At 42.7% G+C, this 16,738-nt stretch overlaps 1 protein-coding gene across 9 annotated transcripts in view; it reads right to left on the reverse strand.

Annotated features, from left to right (window-relative positions):
* Positions 1-16,657, reverse strand: part of cabin1 (calcineurin binding protein 1) — a 37,183-nt gene extending 20,526 nt beyond the window's left edge. For 6 of the 9 annotated variants that reach the window (XM_035998007.1, XM_035998004.1, XM_035997994.1 and 3 more), the window contains exons 1-30: positions 16,468-16,657; positions 15,757-15,802; positions 15,538-15,630; positions 15,305-15,418; positions 14,497-14,631; positions 14,168-14,348; positions 13,938-14,067; positions 13,674-13,823; positions 13,027-13,334; positions 12,679-12,856; positions 12,455-12,588; positions 12,148-12,365; positions 11,802-11,874; positions 11,328-11,515; positions 11,077-11,214; positions 10,564-10,752; positions 10,231-10,464; positions 9,956-10,109; positions 9,756-9,871; positions 9,350-9,511; positions 7,828-8,034; positions 7,530-7,675; positions 7,106-7,367; positions 6,658-6,828; positions 5,626-5,715; positions 5,317-5,477; positions 5,008-5,219; positions 2,690-2,755; positions 1,792-1,971; positions 1,182-1,576 (exon numbers count right to left, since the gene is read on the reverse strand). In XM_035998007.1, the coding sequence (XP_035853900.1) occupies positions 1,182-1,576; positions 1,792-1,971; positions 2,690-2,755; positions 5,008-5,219; positions 5,317-5,477; positions 5,626-5,715; positions 6,658-6,828; positions 7,106-7,367; positions 7,530-7,675; positions 7,828-8,034; positions 9,350-9,511; positions 9,756-9,871; positions 9,956-10,109; positions 10,231-10,464; positions 10,564-10,752; positions 11,077-11,214; positions 11,328-11,515; positions 11,802-11,874; positions 12,148-12,365; positions 12,455-12,588; positions 12,679-12,856; positions 13,027-13,334; positions 13,674-13,823; positions 13,938-14,067; positions 14,168-14,348; positions 14,497-14,631; positions 15,305-15,418; positions 15,538-15,630; positions 15,757-15,759 (4,788 nt within the window). In that variant the 5' untranslated portion in view covers positions 15,760-15,802; positions 16,468-16,657. The remainder of the gene's footprint in view (positions 1-1,181; positions 1,577-1,791; positions 1,972-2,689; positions 2,756-5,007; positions 5,220-5,316; positions 5,478-5,625; positions 5,716-6,657; positions 6,829-7,105; positions 7,368-7,529; positions 7,676-7,827; positions 8,035-9,349; positions 9,512-9,755; positions 9,872-9,955; positions 10,110-10,230; positions 10,465-10,563; positions 10,753-11,076; positions 11,215-11,327; positions 11,516-11,801; positions 11,875-12,147; positions 12,366-12,454; positions 12,589-12,678; positions 12,857-13,026; positions 13,335-13,673; positions 13,824-13,937; positions 14,068-14,167; positions 14,349-14,496; positions 14,632-15,304; positions 15,419-15,537; positions 15,631-15,756; positions 15,803-16,467) is intronic. The other 3 variants (XM_035998002.1, XM_035998018.1, XM_035997998.1) reach the window with 3 other exon arrangements.
* Between the last annotated feature and the right edge of the window lie 81 nt (positions 16,658-16,738).

The following is a 16,738-nucleotide window of genomic DNA, read 5'->3' on the forward strand; positions in this document are numbered from 1 at the left end:
GGATGTATGCTGTATTTAATATATTCAATACATTCAGAAAAAAGAAGAAAATTATGCTCATTTGCAATCAGAAAAATGCAGACCTCTTTTCACAGCCTGATGAGTCACAAATCAGTGTCTACACCGGTGAACTGCCCTGTTTGAAAAGATGGCACGCTAACGCCACTTCACTTTATCCTTTATAAATTCCAGCAGGCTATATCACGAAATTACAGGCTCCCTCTCCTTCCATCTTTGGAATGAGGATAAAGCTGGCCTGTCAATGTGAGTGGAGCAGTTTTCCTGAGAACAAAAGGCACACAGAGGTTTTTAACACTGGATGTGTCGGGTTGTGAGGACAGCGAAGCATCATATCAACTGTCTGTGTCATCAAGTCACTGGCAGGGTGCATTTGCTTTCATCCAGTTCTGCTGATAACTGATAACTCCACTGGTGGCAACAACTGAGGGAAACATTACCACCTGTGGAAGCCTCTGTCAAAAGTTATTCTACATTTAATGGAGCCTCAAGGAAATTATCCTTATTGAACTTAATCATTTTAGCAGTTATTAATAATATAAATTTAAAAAGTAAGCTTTCTTTTAGGGAGATACTACCGCTGGGAGTCATAAAACCCATAATGCTGCAGATATAGTACTATGAGGTCAAATGAGCATATTACAAAACATAAAATATATAAGAGCTTGGACCTTTCCGTTCCCAATTTCCCGCTTATTGAGTAGGAATGAAGGCGGAATTAAAAAGGTCCGACAAGTGGAGTGCCGACAGAAGGATGCCACCAAAGAAAAGCTTAACGCAACCTCACTGTGCCAAACTGGCTGAGAGAGCACTGCGCTACCACCCACGTACACCTCTGCCCACAGAGCCTTAAAGCTAACACAGGCTGTTTCAGCATCTCGTGTATTACTGCAGAGCTCACAGACCCACAAGAAAAACCAAAAGCAATCAGCCATCGCAGCTCTGATATACTTGGCAATGAAATAATGAAAGCAAAAGGTCTGTGACTTTTGAGCAGATTGTGGGAATTCTTAGCAAACCTCGTCTTCTGTAAATGTCACCATTAATGACAGGGGATACTGATTATAGGTGTACGGCTTTTGGTTTAATGGATGACTTGGCCTTTGAAATGCAATGAGAATGGACTAGTGCCATCAATTAACAGGGGCGGGGGGGGGACTGACCTGGTGGGTCTTGCTGTTGGTGTAGAAGAAGGCCAATCGGTAGAGACTCTTGTAGTGCTGAGGGAAGCGGCTGAGGCAGAGGAAGAGAGAACGAACGCACATTTCTACCAGCATTCGTCTCTGGTCGCCACGCTCTGTGGGCAGGGCCTTGGGCACCTCGATCACCTCAGCGGGGGGCTCTGGCTTCCTCTTTCCCTCACTGGCGGGGGTTTGAGGAGCAGCCTGTTGAGAGGGGGCTGCCTTCGGAGGGGTGGCTGGGACAGGCAGAGGATGAGGACAAGGGTCCGCCGAGAGCTTGGGGGCTGAAGCCTCAGGGAGGGTCACCACCACAGCTTCTACTACTTCCTGGATAACCTTTTCTTCCGCCTGGATGCCAGAATGTTCTCCATGTGATGCTTAAGTAGAATAGATTTGAAATCAAAGAGTTTAGGACTTGAATTGTTTTGCTTAATGCGGAGCCTGTAAACATCAAGGCGCCATATCTGACTGCAGGCTTTTGTGCACATTCATATTTTATACTTTTGTACGTATTGTTATAGAATTGAATTACATTCAGCCTAAAACAATGAAATGTAGCCAGAAAACATCGGTCATTTCAGTCCGAGTGTACCTGTGTCCTCAGATGCGAACTGTGCGTCCTTCACAGGGGTTGTACTTTCTGATGACGATGAACTGGCTTTCCCAGAGGCAGGTTTGTGGCTGCTGTCTTGTGAGCTGGCGGGATCTGTGAAGGCATCCTGGGTGGAGTTGGAGTCAGAGAGCATCACCACCTCACTGTCCTGACTGCGCTCTGCCAAAACAAAAAACACCATGGGTCATGCCGCCAGTTGCACGGACCCAGATGAAGACAAATTACTTTAGCCTTAGGGCATATCATGGATAAATACACATGAAAATACGCTTTGTTTCTGTCTGAAAAGTAGGGTTTACATACTTCTTTTAAAAAATGGATTATAATTAAGATGACTGTATTGTATGAATTACAACCAATTATCTAAAACGTGTAATGGCATACTTTAACAGCATGCTGTGTAGGCCCTTTTTAAGATGTTGGTTGGCGACTGGTTTTTAAATGCCAAACATTCCCTGTTATAATTTTGGGGATTATGAAACAAAAAATAGGTCATGAGCCACAAATCCTTATTAGTGCATCCCTAATGACACATTGTTATAAAGGAGAGATGGTTTGTTTTTTTAAGTGGTCCAGAACAATAATGCCAGCATTCCTCCTAATTGCCATGTTGTGCAGCCTCAGCAAAAAAAAAAAAGTCCTTGGCAGGGAACTGTAATTAACAGAATCAGAAGAGCAATACGCTTTTGCTATTTAGTGAATAATGCACACAGGGGACCTTTCAAAAGATTCACAGTCACGAGTTAGGAGCAAAGTTACTATGGTACTGTAAGTTTTGTGTAAACTGTGTATTCAGTGCTTCCCCCGAAAGAATGCACTTCATTTTGGATTAAAAACATAGGCTCTTAAAGAGTTTGGTGGGTTTGAAGAGTAGTACCATTCAGGGAAGCCAGCCACATTGGAGACCTGGGCAGGCAGTAAGCATGGTCAAACTCTGGTGAGGCTGTTGAAGATATGGGGAGCTGGTTTTAAAATATAATCAAGAAAAGCTGAATCTCTGAATTTATATTTAAAAGAAATCTGCCATTTTCCCTCAGAAATCAATCATTTACTCTTCTTTTGACAGAATACAGATTAAATGCCACTCCCCTTGAAAATGTAGAACCAGATTCAGACACAAATATCTATGAGTGCAGTGCAAGTGTTTTGAATCTCTCAGTATTTCTGAAGATCAACATTTTCCTTTCCAAACTTAAAATATCAGGCCTGTGATATGATCAATGGATAAAACGCAGAGCTGCCTCTTAACTCCCCCTAGTACTGTTATTTTGCCCAATGACTGATCTCCTATTTTACTGTCAATAGAGCAGCAAATGGCAAACAAATATATCCAGAAAGAATAATTCTAAAGGTGTAGAATATGAACAGGGCATCACAAAAGGAGCATTTTCCCTGATAATTATTAGATAAAAGCATGTCTGAATTAGGCCCTAAACTCTTAAAGCAGGACGCAAGCCAGAAAAATTGGACACCTTCAAGCAAACATGAGCATGGTGGGGTATTTTCTGACTTTAGTCTCAGAGTTGATTGCCAACAATAGGCCAGTCACATTCTTCATGTCTTGACATTTTCACATTAATTGGACATAATTGGAAATGATATCCAATTAGTGGAAAGTAGCAAACACATGATTCATGAGATTTTGAAATATCTAAGGAGAGTTTGATTGTCTCTCAAATGAAGCCCACACCAAAGTCAAATAAAATGTGACCACATGATCCACCAGACAATTTAGTGAAGTGTGATAAAGGACTGACTTTCTGTCCAGTCGTGAAGACATTCACCCCATTAGAACTACATGCATATAAATGGCAAAGCAGGTGGTAAAAGCAAGCAGGCAAAGAGGTAGCAGGCAGGTAGGTAGGTAGGTAGGAAGGAATCTGGAAAGGGTGACAAAACCGGCAACATGGGCAATATGGCTGCGTTATTTGCACATTCAAGCTAAACATGACACATGGGGTGGGTGAACAGATGTCACAGTTTGTCATATGGAAAGAATGGCCGGGACTGCATGAATTTAAACTTACAATTCTGAACCTTTTCAGAGATGTTGCTGATGCGGTTTGTATAAATGTGTGTATAATGTGTGCTTATGTGTGCCTGGCTTGTTGGTGTGTTGTAGCTCAGTCTGTTATTTATTCTGCTGTAGTCAGGGGTCACCTGCAAAGGATATCTTAAGGGTCTTATAGACTAGACTCAGCCCAGCTGGCGCGTGCAAATGTGACGTCATGGGGTCGCCGTGACTATTTATACCCGCGCTGGTGCTCGCGACACTAGTTGCAGTCTTCTCCTGAACAGAGGTGGCGCTAATGAGCAAAGGCGACAGACGTTGCTCTTTCTACGGACTAGAAGAAGAAGAAAAAGGTAAACAACGGCAGAACTGGCAGCAGCATTGCCGTCAATGCTTCGATTTGATTCAATGACCTACTTCGTCGGATCAAGCCTTTCATTCGCCATAAAAGAACTCATCTTAACCCAGTAAGTTTACAAGAGAGACTAGCAGTCACTGTGAGAATCCTGGCATCCGGTTGTCGGCGAACCCGTTCAGGCCTCCGGTTTCCACTTTGTCACGCGCCCTTTTAAAAAAATACCTCTGCTCGCGCGCCATAAATCGGGCGCGCCGGCAGGATATTACGTCATTTTGACGTCACGATGGCGCGCGCCACCTTGGTTGCGTCTAGTGTAAAACACACTTTAATCTCAATAAAGATTATGTAATCAGTGTTACCAAGACGTGGTTATTATTAATCAGCAAAGCACTCTGGATCAGCACCTGGGACAATGCAAACCACTCTGTTTGACCAACACACAGTGAAGCAAGTTTTAGGCTTAGGAAAAAAGGAAGTTACAACAAAGCAACAACTGTAACACATTAGGAGAGGCAAGATGATTGGTTCATTGGTAAGGTAATAACACACACACACACACACACACACACACACACACACACACGTTTATATTTGTTTCAACACTGCTGCTTTGTCAGGCATAGCAAATTAGTCAAATAATCAGTAGCCATATTGCCCATTTCACCACATCCAAATCACCCAGTGCATGGGGATCATTGTAACTGAAACCAAAGCCAATAAGCATGGTGATTAGCAATCTGAGCACTCCCCAGTGGACCTCCTGTCCCAGTGCAGAAAGGGCAAAAGAGCCCAACCCCAGAGACAGTGTCTAGGACTGGGACTGTACCATCAGCCTGCTGCTCCTCATGCCGCTGTTGCTGCCACTGCTGCCGTCGGAGTGTTTTGCGTTTGGCGTAATCATGGTCAAATGGCGTGGCCACGTAAGGAGGGGATGTCAGACCTGGGGTGGCAGCTGATGGATGGGAGGAGCTGAGGACGTTCCCTATGCAAACTGACGAGTAATTAAAGTCTCCATCCATCATGGAGGTGGGTTTCTCCCTGCGATGAATCAAGAACAACACTGGGAATGAAATTTAGCCGTAACATCGAATGCTTTTTCTCGTAATTCCTGCTGGGTTATATTTCTGTATCTTACTTTTCAAGGGACCTAGGCATGCTTGGCATACTCTTCTCTTCCCCCCTGGCAAACGGCCCAATAGCGGCCTCAACCAGCAATCTGAACAAGACCTCGTGTTCCAGATCAGGCACATTGCCCTCTAATAGTTTTAGGGTGGTGGCACTGAGACGGAAATGCAACTAGAAGAAAGAAGATGGGAAAAGATGTTAATTGGTCCACACAGGTATGCGCACAATTTCTTTAAATGTGAATGCTTTGAGACAAGTTATCTTACGTAACACAACACAACGAGAAACTATTTGAGCTGCAGGCCCACAGGTAGTTTACCTCTAGGGCCTCCATGGCCAGGTCAGGAGGATTATGGTAATGGATTTTCCGGGGATACCGGGCAGCTTCTTCGTGCAGATAGTGTGCTGCCTATAAATATTAAGAGCAGAGAGTCACCAGCCCCAACACAATCATCTGGCAATACAAATTAACAGGTAAAATGGAGGGAAGGAGTTCAAATAGGATTCAGCAATGTGCGTTGACATCAGGGTTCAGTGTTTTCACACTGCCCCCCTAATCCTCTGCTGCCCTCAACGACACGGTTTCATACAGGTTCGTCTGCCTCCACTGATCTAATCAGAACAACAGAGGGATGACTAACTCCATACATTGTTCCCTCTCGGAAAAATACATCTTGCGAGGGCGGAAGGGCAGCAATCTTTGTTTCTGTAGGCGGATTATACAACAACTCCAGGGAGTGCAAGAAAAATGTCTCTTACTTTCCACTACAGTTATTATTTCCCCGTTGCTGTTTTTCGCCATCATGACAACTATATTACATTTTCCCTACTTACCTCACTGATTTCTATTAATTGTTGTCCCTTCGGCTGAAGTACGTACTGAAGTAAGTACGATTTGTTTTTCATTAGGGAACAAATTTGATGATGAAAAAAAATAAAAAGTGTTGTTAAATTGGGACAGGAAATTGATTAATTTGAAAATCAAAGACACAATATGCAGGTCACATTGCAGTGTGTATTATGCTTTTAGAAGATGTGCTGTAAATCAACTTTTAAGCTTGAACCTTATGGTTCTGCATTTGCCCTGTGAGAGAGCAGTCATTTTACTACAATTCTAAGATCATTTATCAGGAGGGTGGAAAACATAAAATGTAGGAAAAAAGTTGTAATAACTTGAGATATCCTATAATGTAGGTTCTTACATACTTCTGACACACTGTATCTGACTCCAGAGTAACAACAAAGATCATTATTAAACAATAAACAAACAAAATAATACAAACAAATTATTGACCGAATTTCTTGGCTGCTTATCAGGTAAAGCGTGCTTTTTTAACCTGACGTTGTTTACCTTTTGGTAAAGCTGCAGATATTCCCCTGGAGGCTGTTTGCGTTTCTCTGCTATCTTCCCGAGCATGTAGTGAATGAGCCACTCTTCTTCATCACTGTCACCCTCACAACGGGAAGCGCCCTGGAAACACAGGAACGCTGTCGCCAACATAGAGTCTCTCCTTTCTTCCATCTAACACACACACACACACACACACACACACACACACACACACACACACACACACACACACACACACACACACACACACACACACACACACACACACACACACACACACACACACACGTAATTTAGCTCAAGGCGACAGATCAATTTACTTGACAACAAATTCACTTCAAAGGTGACAAGATCTGTTTGGCTCACATATGGAAAATCTGACATAAAAGCGGACTTAACAGGGAATACAGATGAGCAACAAGATAACGGTTATTAACATGTACCTCACCTGTTTAACCACCTCTGGGGGGAGCTCATTGCGCCACTGCTTGAGCTGCCGTGAGGCAAATGTATGCAGCGCATATGAAATGGTACCATACTCGATCCAGAGAGACAGGTTGGAGCTGTCTATTTCCAGGGCCCTCTTAAAGCAGTTAAGCACTGCCTGGGAGTGTTTCCATATCGGAATGTCACTTTTCAGCTCATTGGAGTTGAGCTTTTCCTGAATACGACTGGCCCTAGCTAAAGCCATACCTGCCCAGGAGTCAAACCTGAGGAAAGATGCAAGTTTCTCGTAAAGTCACTGAACTTGATGCATTATTGTCAAATACAAGATGACACAACCTACACATTCACTTGCTAATAGTCATAACGCAAATAGACGTTTTGTAGTGTGCACGAGCATGACACTAGAGTGTAGAGAAATGAGCTACCTGTTGGGACACACGCAAATGTCATGCATATAGAACTTGATGGCTTTGGACTGCTCCTTGTTCTTGAAATGGTAATCAGCTAGAAGATAGTACATCTCATCAATGATTGGAGGCGCAGGAGCACTACCCTCAGGAAGGCATGGGGCCTGAAAGAGATCACAATTCAACATTTTAATGATCATGATTCTCAGTGACAAAATAAGTTAGGAGAGTAACATTAAGAGAGCAAGATTTGAAAATATTTAGCCTGTATGAGTCACTGGAGTTCTTCACATTCAGTGTGGGCCCACCAACTGACCTTTTCTGTCATGCCCTCAATGTAGGCTGCCACTTCATCCATGGTGAGGATGGGGGTGTCACTTGTGGGAGCGATGCCAGAAAACCTCCTCAGCAAATTGGCCAATTCTGCAGACACTGTGCTTGTCTTATAGCTGTCAAACTCAGGCAGTGACTTTGGTTTGAAATACTGGAACATGAAGAGGGCATCACACCACAGCAGCTCAACCTGCAAAACACAAGATTCATAGTCCTTTGTATTAGAGTGCACCACACGCAGCGCCAGAGAAAATGAGTGGTATCGAGTTCTACTGGGGGCTCTCCTCCTGCACTGTGGTATGTTGCATAATTACAGTCAGAATGCCAGTCATCTACAGTACATTCACTGATACACAACTGTGGGAATGACACCCACCTGGTGGCTGGACACGTACATTACAAAAATACAAGAGACCAGGGGCTGTAGCCACAAAGCTTCAGTGTAATGAGTCACTCCAGTGGTTACATTCTGAGAAATGACTGACAATTAGGATCCGTCTAGATTTTCTCTGCTTCGGATTCGTGTTTTTTAATTATATGTTGTTTTGGTTTCATTGCTATTTTGGGTAGAGGTAGTGTAATGCCTCGTTAAGTATTAAGGGTGGGCACAATAAGCTTAGGCTTTAGCCTACACCTTTTTTTTCGGTCAGAGAATATCACGTTTGATTTTGTTTTGATTTATTTCTAATACAAGGATTTAGATGTTAAGAAGACACCTACAAAAAAGGTCAACAAATGTCAGATTAGCTATACATTTGTAACTTAGGTTTCTTAGCAAAGGAGACAATGGCTTTATAAAGGAGGAGAGAGAAGCGTACAACAGTGTTTGATCTAAATCAGTGCCAGGGTTTCTGTAGGTTTCACCAAGTCAAATTTAAGACTTTTTAAGACCATTGTAAATTAAGTTTAAGACCTATCTTTAAGCCCTAAAATTTAGATTTTGTAATTTTAGACTTTAGTCTTTTTACAACCCCGTGGAAACCCTAAAATGTGCTCACATTTCTCACTTAGTGAAGTCATGCTATTATGCAATTAATCCCATTTCGCCGCCTCAATTTATTTCAATGACAACAGACGTGCGTACCTTACAAGCAGACAAAACAACATTGATGGATAAAGCTGACTTCCTCTGTGTTGTGAGGGTCAATGAGGGCACATGTTTGCGTCAATGGCATCTATTTATGTAGGTTTGCCAATACATGTGAGAAATCATACCAATTAGTCAAAGCCCTGAGCCATGTTCACCACCTCTTCACTATTTCACCGCCTCTTTAACACCCTTTGCCTATTATCTAAATAGCAGCTCAGCCACACTGACTTTTTGTTTTAGATTACATAATATAGTGGATAATAAACTTAGCTCACTCTGAGAATCAATTTGTAGTATGTAACTAAATCGACTTTCCCAAAAGCAGCCACTTTAAGATCATAAAACAAATGATAATATACTAAATCATATATTAGGCATGACCCGTGAGACTTTTAGAAGCATCTGAGTGAGAGACCTGTGGAGATGAGTGGTCCTCAAGGTAGCGGGCCTTGCTCTTCTTACTGGGGTAGGCGTATAGGCAGAAAAGGCACTGTTCCAGGGCCATCTCCAACTCCTCTTTGTAGGGATGAGAGTCATTGCTGGAAGAGGCGGCAACCTCTTTTTTCAAAACTTGAACCTATACCAAACAGGAGAATGAAGCTCTGTCAAACTGTTCAAATGGTCCACACAAACTAATTTAGTCACTTTAATAAAGAAGCATATGTCAGGTCTACAGCTGATTTACGTCCATATTTAAGGGCAAGAATGCATAGCAGATACAATGAGTATCATCGTTTTCAAATTGAAGGCAAGCAGTGCATTTACATATCAACTTGGTCAGAATACAGTATTTGCAGAGCGAAGTCGGCAAACAAACTTACGTAGAACTTGAGGAGTGCGCCGTCCGAGTTGCAGCACAAAGAGCGACGGCCAAGATACTCATGGGCTGTGTTCAGAAGCATCAGGGAGGAGGGCAGCATGGGAGTGTCTGAGCCATCTGAAAGAGAGACTTGAAAGGGTCACTGTGAAGGCGTAAACACCAAGGGATAACTCAAGGCATACAAACAAGAAGTCAACAAACCTTCATCATCCCCTACAGACGTATGCTGTCGAAGCATACAGTTAAAAGCAGCCTCCTCATGTTTGATAATACGATACAGGATCAACCAAGGCAGAACCGAGAAGAAATAAGGCTCCTTGGGATCGTCGGAAATGTTCATGCTAAGATCAATCAGCTGAAAACACAACAACCACACAATAAATTAAAATTTCACAGAGGCTGATTAGTTTCTTAACATAGTGTCACTTTAACAGTGTCTTCGGGAAAAGCAGTGTTGTCTTTGGCTTCCTCCTAACCTGAATTAGATTATTTGCCAGTCGAGCCAAGTGGGGAACATTGCTTAGAAGCTCCGAGTCTTTGGTGACGCAGACCTCGGTGCCATCCAGCAACTTTACAATAGTACTGACCCACTCCTCCTTACTAGGGGGAGAGTTGTTGGAAGCAGAGTTGAGCTGCTGCAGGGCTTCATTCAGAGCCAGCTCGCTGCACTCCAAACACTGCCGGTAGTCCTGCAGCTTCAACAGCGAGTTCTGGGCCAGAGAGAGTTCAAATTCAGAGAAGAAGTTGTCAACCATCACACATTACAAAAAGACATATAGGTTAAAATCGATATTTTTGTAATATCTAACCTGCAGTAGCATCAGTTGAGCAGGCCGCTCTGGTGCTGAGCTCACCAACTCCAGAGGTTTACTCCTGCTGCCGTAATTAAGCGTGGGCTGCAGCAGGCGCACAACAGAATCAAAGTCTGCAGACTCAAAGAAACGCTGGATCTCCTCCAAAGACTGACAGCGCTCCAGAGACTTCAGCCTCTTGTCAATCTGTCCATGGGGATAGAGGAAACCCAAGAGAAACCCACAGTCAAAACAGCTAGAAGCTCTTTGATGGGACTTGCTAATAGTTGTTTTTTTTTAATATTTCTTAGTACTGTGCTTAAAATAAAAAAAGGAAAAGTCAAGATAATAACTGTGCGGTTTATTCAAGGATTTTGCTTCTTAGTATATCACACATTCTTTGCAACATTTTCTTTTCGTAACTCATGAAAACATGAAGGACATTTCATTTTAACAATTGGCTATAATAATATGTTGGTAATAAGGGTTGTATTGATAAAAGAAAAACGATTGATTAGCCAGCGCACTGACCTCCTCCACGGAGATTGCTGCATCTACACGTAGGTTAGGCAGGCTGATGGTGTAAGGTTTCCCTTCGGGGGTCTTTGGTTTGCTCTGCAACAAACCTACACAGACATCATAGCTCTCCAGGGCCAACTCCATGTCTCCCTGAAAAAGACAAGAAAGACAGACGGACTTACAAGTCACATCTGGCTGAGCTGAGGGGAAAGGACTCGTGTTACCAAAGGTCAAGCAAAAACAAAACAAAATATAGACTTTACCTGCAGGGCCAAGAATCTTGCCTTGAGCCAGTAGACACGCACCATGACATCCAGCCAGTCATCCTCAAACAGGTCTTTTTGGGATGAACCTAAGGCCAGAAGTAACAAATCACTCTGGAAGTGTTGCCCAGGGAATTCTGAGTCAGCTGCATCACTGCCGGGACCAATGCTGCATCTTCTTGGAGACACTAGACAAGGAAAAAAAATATATAACACGGCACGTGTTGTTCCACAGAAATGATTTTTCAATATTTAGCTAATCATGTATGGCATCATGTTCTTCTGTAATTGCAGTGCCCCCTTTAGGCCAATCAGTCCAATTTTAATGCAAAAAAGCAACAATGACATGTATCACATTTAGGTTTGGCCAAAACTTAAGACAGTAGTGAGCACAGTACTGTAATGCATCAATCCCAAACCACATTTTGTCCTAACCTTATCACAAAGTATAAGGGTTAGCTCACTGTCACTTACCAGTCTTCCCTTTGTTGTGTGACCATTGCTCCAACTGCAACTCCATACACGCTAAGCTCATTGCCAACATTTCCTGTACATGTAGCAGACATAGACACTTATTAGAGGTTATATATTTTGGATTGATTAAAAAAAAAGTTCCAATTCAAGAAGATTTAAACGTCTTTTAGACCCTGGAGTCTGCAGCCTTTTTTCAAAATTGTGTCCAGAGTCAGTCTAGAAATATCTCAACTATCAGGGACAACGCCAGCATTTCAATTTTAAACACAAACTAAAACACTTTCAATAAATAGTGTTTTTAGTTTGTTCGAGTAGTTCAAGAAATGAACCAGTCTTGTCATTTTACCCGGATGTGTTGGTTGCTGCAGTCCCGAAGCAGAGGGTTAGGAAGACCACTGCTGTGCTTCCTCCAGCTCTGATGGAGCTCCAGTACCACAGCAGTCAGCCCCCGAGGCCACTCCATTGTGAACTTCTGGCCCACTGCTTTCAGATAGCGCATCATCACGTCCAGTATACCACCATTGGTCATGTTATTGAGCAGAAAGTTGTGGACATCCTGTTGTTCTACAGAAGGGAATGCACAGTTTGTTAATATGACAGAAACATGGCACAACCATGTATTGTAAATACATATTCCACAACGCACCACATACCAGATTCCATGTACTGAACGGAGTCAGCAGGCAAGCAACTCCCATGTAGAGGCTGCATGTCCTCCTTCCCATCACACTGCGTCTCGAGATTACTCAGACTTTCATCATCATTATCAGGATCAAACTTCCTTAGCCTAAGACAGACCAGCACAATAGTTTTTCATCAACGTAACTATCACGAGTTGTGTATTTATGTGTCCTATATAAGGCTTAGTGTACGATACCTGGAAGGTAGGTATTTAAAAAGCAGTTCCTGAAAATCAATCTTCTCTTCCTTCTTGCATTTTGTGTTTCGAACACGTGCCGAACGTCGCTTGGCCGTCTCCCCACTATCTTCAACCACGCGTTTCCTTTTCGGAGCTTTCTTCACTTTATCTGTGAGTGAAACTTCCATTGCTGTCACTGTGAACATACAGTAGGATAAATAAATAAAAAAATCAATCTTACAGAATATTAGCTATGCAGTCACATTTACAGTTGTTGAAAAAAAGCGAATTTTTTTTTTTTTTTTTTTAAATCACACATAGGCAGGTAAAGAAAAAAAAAGAAATTTCTCTTCATAAACAACTAACCGACAGGGGGAGCAGAAGTGGTGACCTCCACTGTGTTCTGGGCGGGGGTGATCTGAGGTTGAGTGCTAGGTTGGGGTAGCACTGCTGGCTCAGGGAGGGCCATCGGCGGCAGGGATGAGCTGGGGCTGCTGCTCAGCACGGTGGCCTGGCCCATACTGACAGGGCTGCTGGGTTGGGGGAGGTTTTGGAGGAAGTTCGGGTCACGGTACTCTGACAAGTCAATTCTGCGGCCAAGACTCGGGCGTGGTGGCTCACAGGTGGTCTGATGTCTGTACATTGCAAGAAGGCTTTCACCCACATGCTTCCATCTGAGATACAACAAAGACAACAGTTCATTAATATTAGCTCAAATTGTCTTAAAAAACTGATTCACTAAAAAAAAAAAAAAAAAAAAAAAACGTTGGGCAAAAGTAGATATTACAACCCTCAGGAGAAAACGTTAACAAAAAGCTTCACCAAAAGTTAGCCCAGAAAACAATTACTTCAACGTCAGTGGAGCTCAACCAAGAATTTAAGTAAAGTATATCCCGTTTCTGAATTTTCTAGCTTAAATATTATGAGTATTAAATGGTCCACCCTCAGAAAGAGCAAGCTAATTTAAACTTACCCACCCGGAAAGGAAAAGCAAAACCAGACACAGCACTCACGAGAGGCAGCGGATGGGCTGAATCAGGACGAGGTCAGGTTTTGGTTCGCAGTGAGAGAGAGCCTGTCTGCGCTTCCGTAACTCCAGTGCCTCTTCCACAATGGATTTGCATTCCTCTACCTCCACTTCCACATAGTGAATAGACACATCACTGCAAATGACCCACAGCACAGCACAGAGGCTCGTCAGTGATGTGAAAGTATAGAGCTGCAGCTGGAGCACATTCTAAAAACAGATGGAGGAGTAAAATGTGAGCCGGCTTTACCATTTCACGAACATCTGCATCGTGTCCCTCTTCAGACAGGGCTGCTCCTCAAAGATTTTCTCCTTCAACACCAGGCCTTTAGTGTAACAATGATCCCTCTCTAGGGCTTTGGCGATGAAGTACAAACAGCCTGCAAAATGTGTGCAGATGATAGTTACTTTTCTGTCTATACTTGCACTGGTAATGAGAGAGGATACAGAGCAAAGAGTTTATGATGATGTATAACATACAGGTGTAGTCACTGAGTGTGTAGAGAATAGTTATGAGGTTGTCCAGGCAGGGCCAGTGGTCCGGGTTACAGTGCAATCCCTCCTCAAAGGCATGTCGAGCCAGTGGAACGCGCACCAGTCGCACAGCCACCTGACCAATTTTGTACCACATGTTCACGTCAGTGGAATCCAAAATAACTGCCTACGAAAAGAGCAGAGCAGAATATGCTATGAACACTCACCACAGTGTTCATTAAAATGACACATTTAGTTGCACAAAGCATCAGTGACAGGCCAAGAATGAGAATACATAATAAAGTATTAAACAGGCACAATTTCATTTGTTTTACCTCCAAATAAAACTCCATAGCGGTCTCCAGGTCTTCCCGCAATGCAGCCATAGTAGCCAAGTTTTTAAAAGTAGAATATTTCAACATCAGTCCGGGATGCTTGAGACCCACTTTATGATCATCAGAGGGCATGGCCTAAAATATTAGAGGGTACATCAAATATGGCACCAAACACAGATTCATCTTAAGGCCGTCAAGCAATGAATTAATAAATGAATAATAACACATACAGCTCTTGTATGTGGGCAGGGATGTCCTTCCACAAAGCCAAATTTAAAGTGCATATTGTAAAATTGATTTAATCAGTGAAACTTAATTTTGGCGCAGGATAGCAGAGAAAATAGAGTAATATTTGGCACTTAGCACAAAAGACATTTTCTTAACAATAGTGCACAACTGATAACCAATGAACACCCCTTAACATTCTCACCAAAAACCAAACAAGTGACTATACAACTGAAGACTATTTCAGCACCAGTTTCTGAAATGTGTTCAGAGGACTTAAAAACCAAAGGACTGCTGCAATGTGCGTGTGAAATAGCTTACTTATGAATACTGATCAGTATTTCATTGCTCTAAATAAGAGTTGTCTGCCAAATGTTACACATGTGTATTACGTTATTACAGAGGTAAATCAGGTTCTTTCCTGTGGTTCTTTCACATCATAAATCCCAGCCATTTCTGGAAATCATGCAGAATTTGCTCTGCACCAAAACAAGTGACAGTCCTCGCTGACTGAATGGAGGATATTGCTGTGATTATGTGAGACCATCACCGCCTTGACAGGGTATACTGTGTGATATTTTACCTCTTTGAGCAGTGGAGTTTTGAGAAGCTCATGATAGGCCTTGGCAGAATCCTCAAACTTGTCATGTTTTTGCAGATCTAAGGCTTTGTGATAGAGAGCAAATGCTTCGGCTTCCTGCGGACAGAAATAGAAGCAAAATCAGACAACTTATATAGATCTACAGCGAGAGAAAAAACCTCTTTGCATCAGCGGATAGGCCTAATCTTGCTGATTCATCTGCACATAGGCTGTACCTGAGCCTCTTTTGTCTGACTCTTGCTACTTCTCAAGGGGTCTTGAGACTCATCTGCAGCTGCTGAAGCAGCATTCAGTGCTGCTATGCGAATCTGTACAAAACAACGCAGAAAAAGAGGCATACCCTTTTAGCAAGCAATTATGGGAGAGCAAGTAAGAGCAGAATAGTCTGCACAATCACAGCTACCGAAAATGCAATAAAAAATGAAAAGCCTTACCATTTTAAAGACCTTCCACTTTTCAGTTTGAAGCTTTTGGTTGGACCTAGAGATGTATGGAGAACGAACAAAGAGAGGAAAATAAATGCAGGCAAGACAACAATTTAGCAAGAAAATGTAGCTAAAGTTACGTAGGGAAAACACAGAGAAAACCATGTTGTATGTCCCATCCATCATGTTTTATCAAGTACATCTATGGTCCCATGACCAGGCAGAGAATCACCTCCTAATTCATTAAGTCTTTCATTAACCAATGCCAGTCAAAAGCCTTTGCATTATTCATTCACTTTGGGTAATACTGAGTGTATGTGAGAGCTTCTATGGCTTAATAAACCTCAACTCGACCGAGAGAAGAGCAAGGCAACCTGCTGTAGTCAATTGTTAACACTTGATACAATAGGGAGCAACTAGCTAACCCTACCAAAATGCCACCCAAAACTTAGCATGGTTAGCATAGCTCTGCAACGGAGCATTGCTGCAGTTTGTTCTGAGCAAGTATAACGTTACAGTTTCACTGGTGAATAACACAACCAGAACTCCGGACAGCAGGTGTTAAATATACCTCCCTGACGAGCAAGCAAATTCAACTGGCTAACAGCTCACATTATTTTCTGAGCTAGCTTGATATTAGCAGACACATCATATGAGCTAACTAGCTAGCTAGCTAGTGTTTCACCGGGTGACCATCACTTGCAAAGCTAGGCGACTTACCGTTCATCACCGTGTTAACTGCATTTGTAACGTTTTTATTACTACAGCAAGGCAGCGAACTCTAAACACTGCGGTCATAAGTGGACGTGAGGCACAAAGCAAGTTTGAAACTTCATTTATTCATCATCCTTTGTTGTTGTTAACGTTACGAGCGTTTGCGTCACAGCATGCTACCCGCCAATTAGTAAGGTCGTCACTCATTGGTCAATACGCTGTGGGTGTATTCATGTGACCAATCATATATTACGGTATTGGGTGAAACCACACCATC

This window comes from Sander lucioperca, chromosome 2 (assembly GCF_008315115.2).
Source record: "Sander lucioperca isolate FBNREF2018 chromosome 2, SLUC_FBN_1.2, whole genome shotgun sequence".
Lineage (NCBI taxonomy): Eukaryota > Metazoa > Chordata > Actinopteri > Perciformes > Percidae > Sander > Sander lucioperca.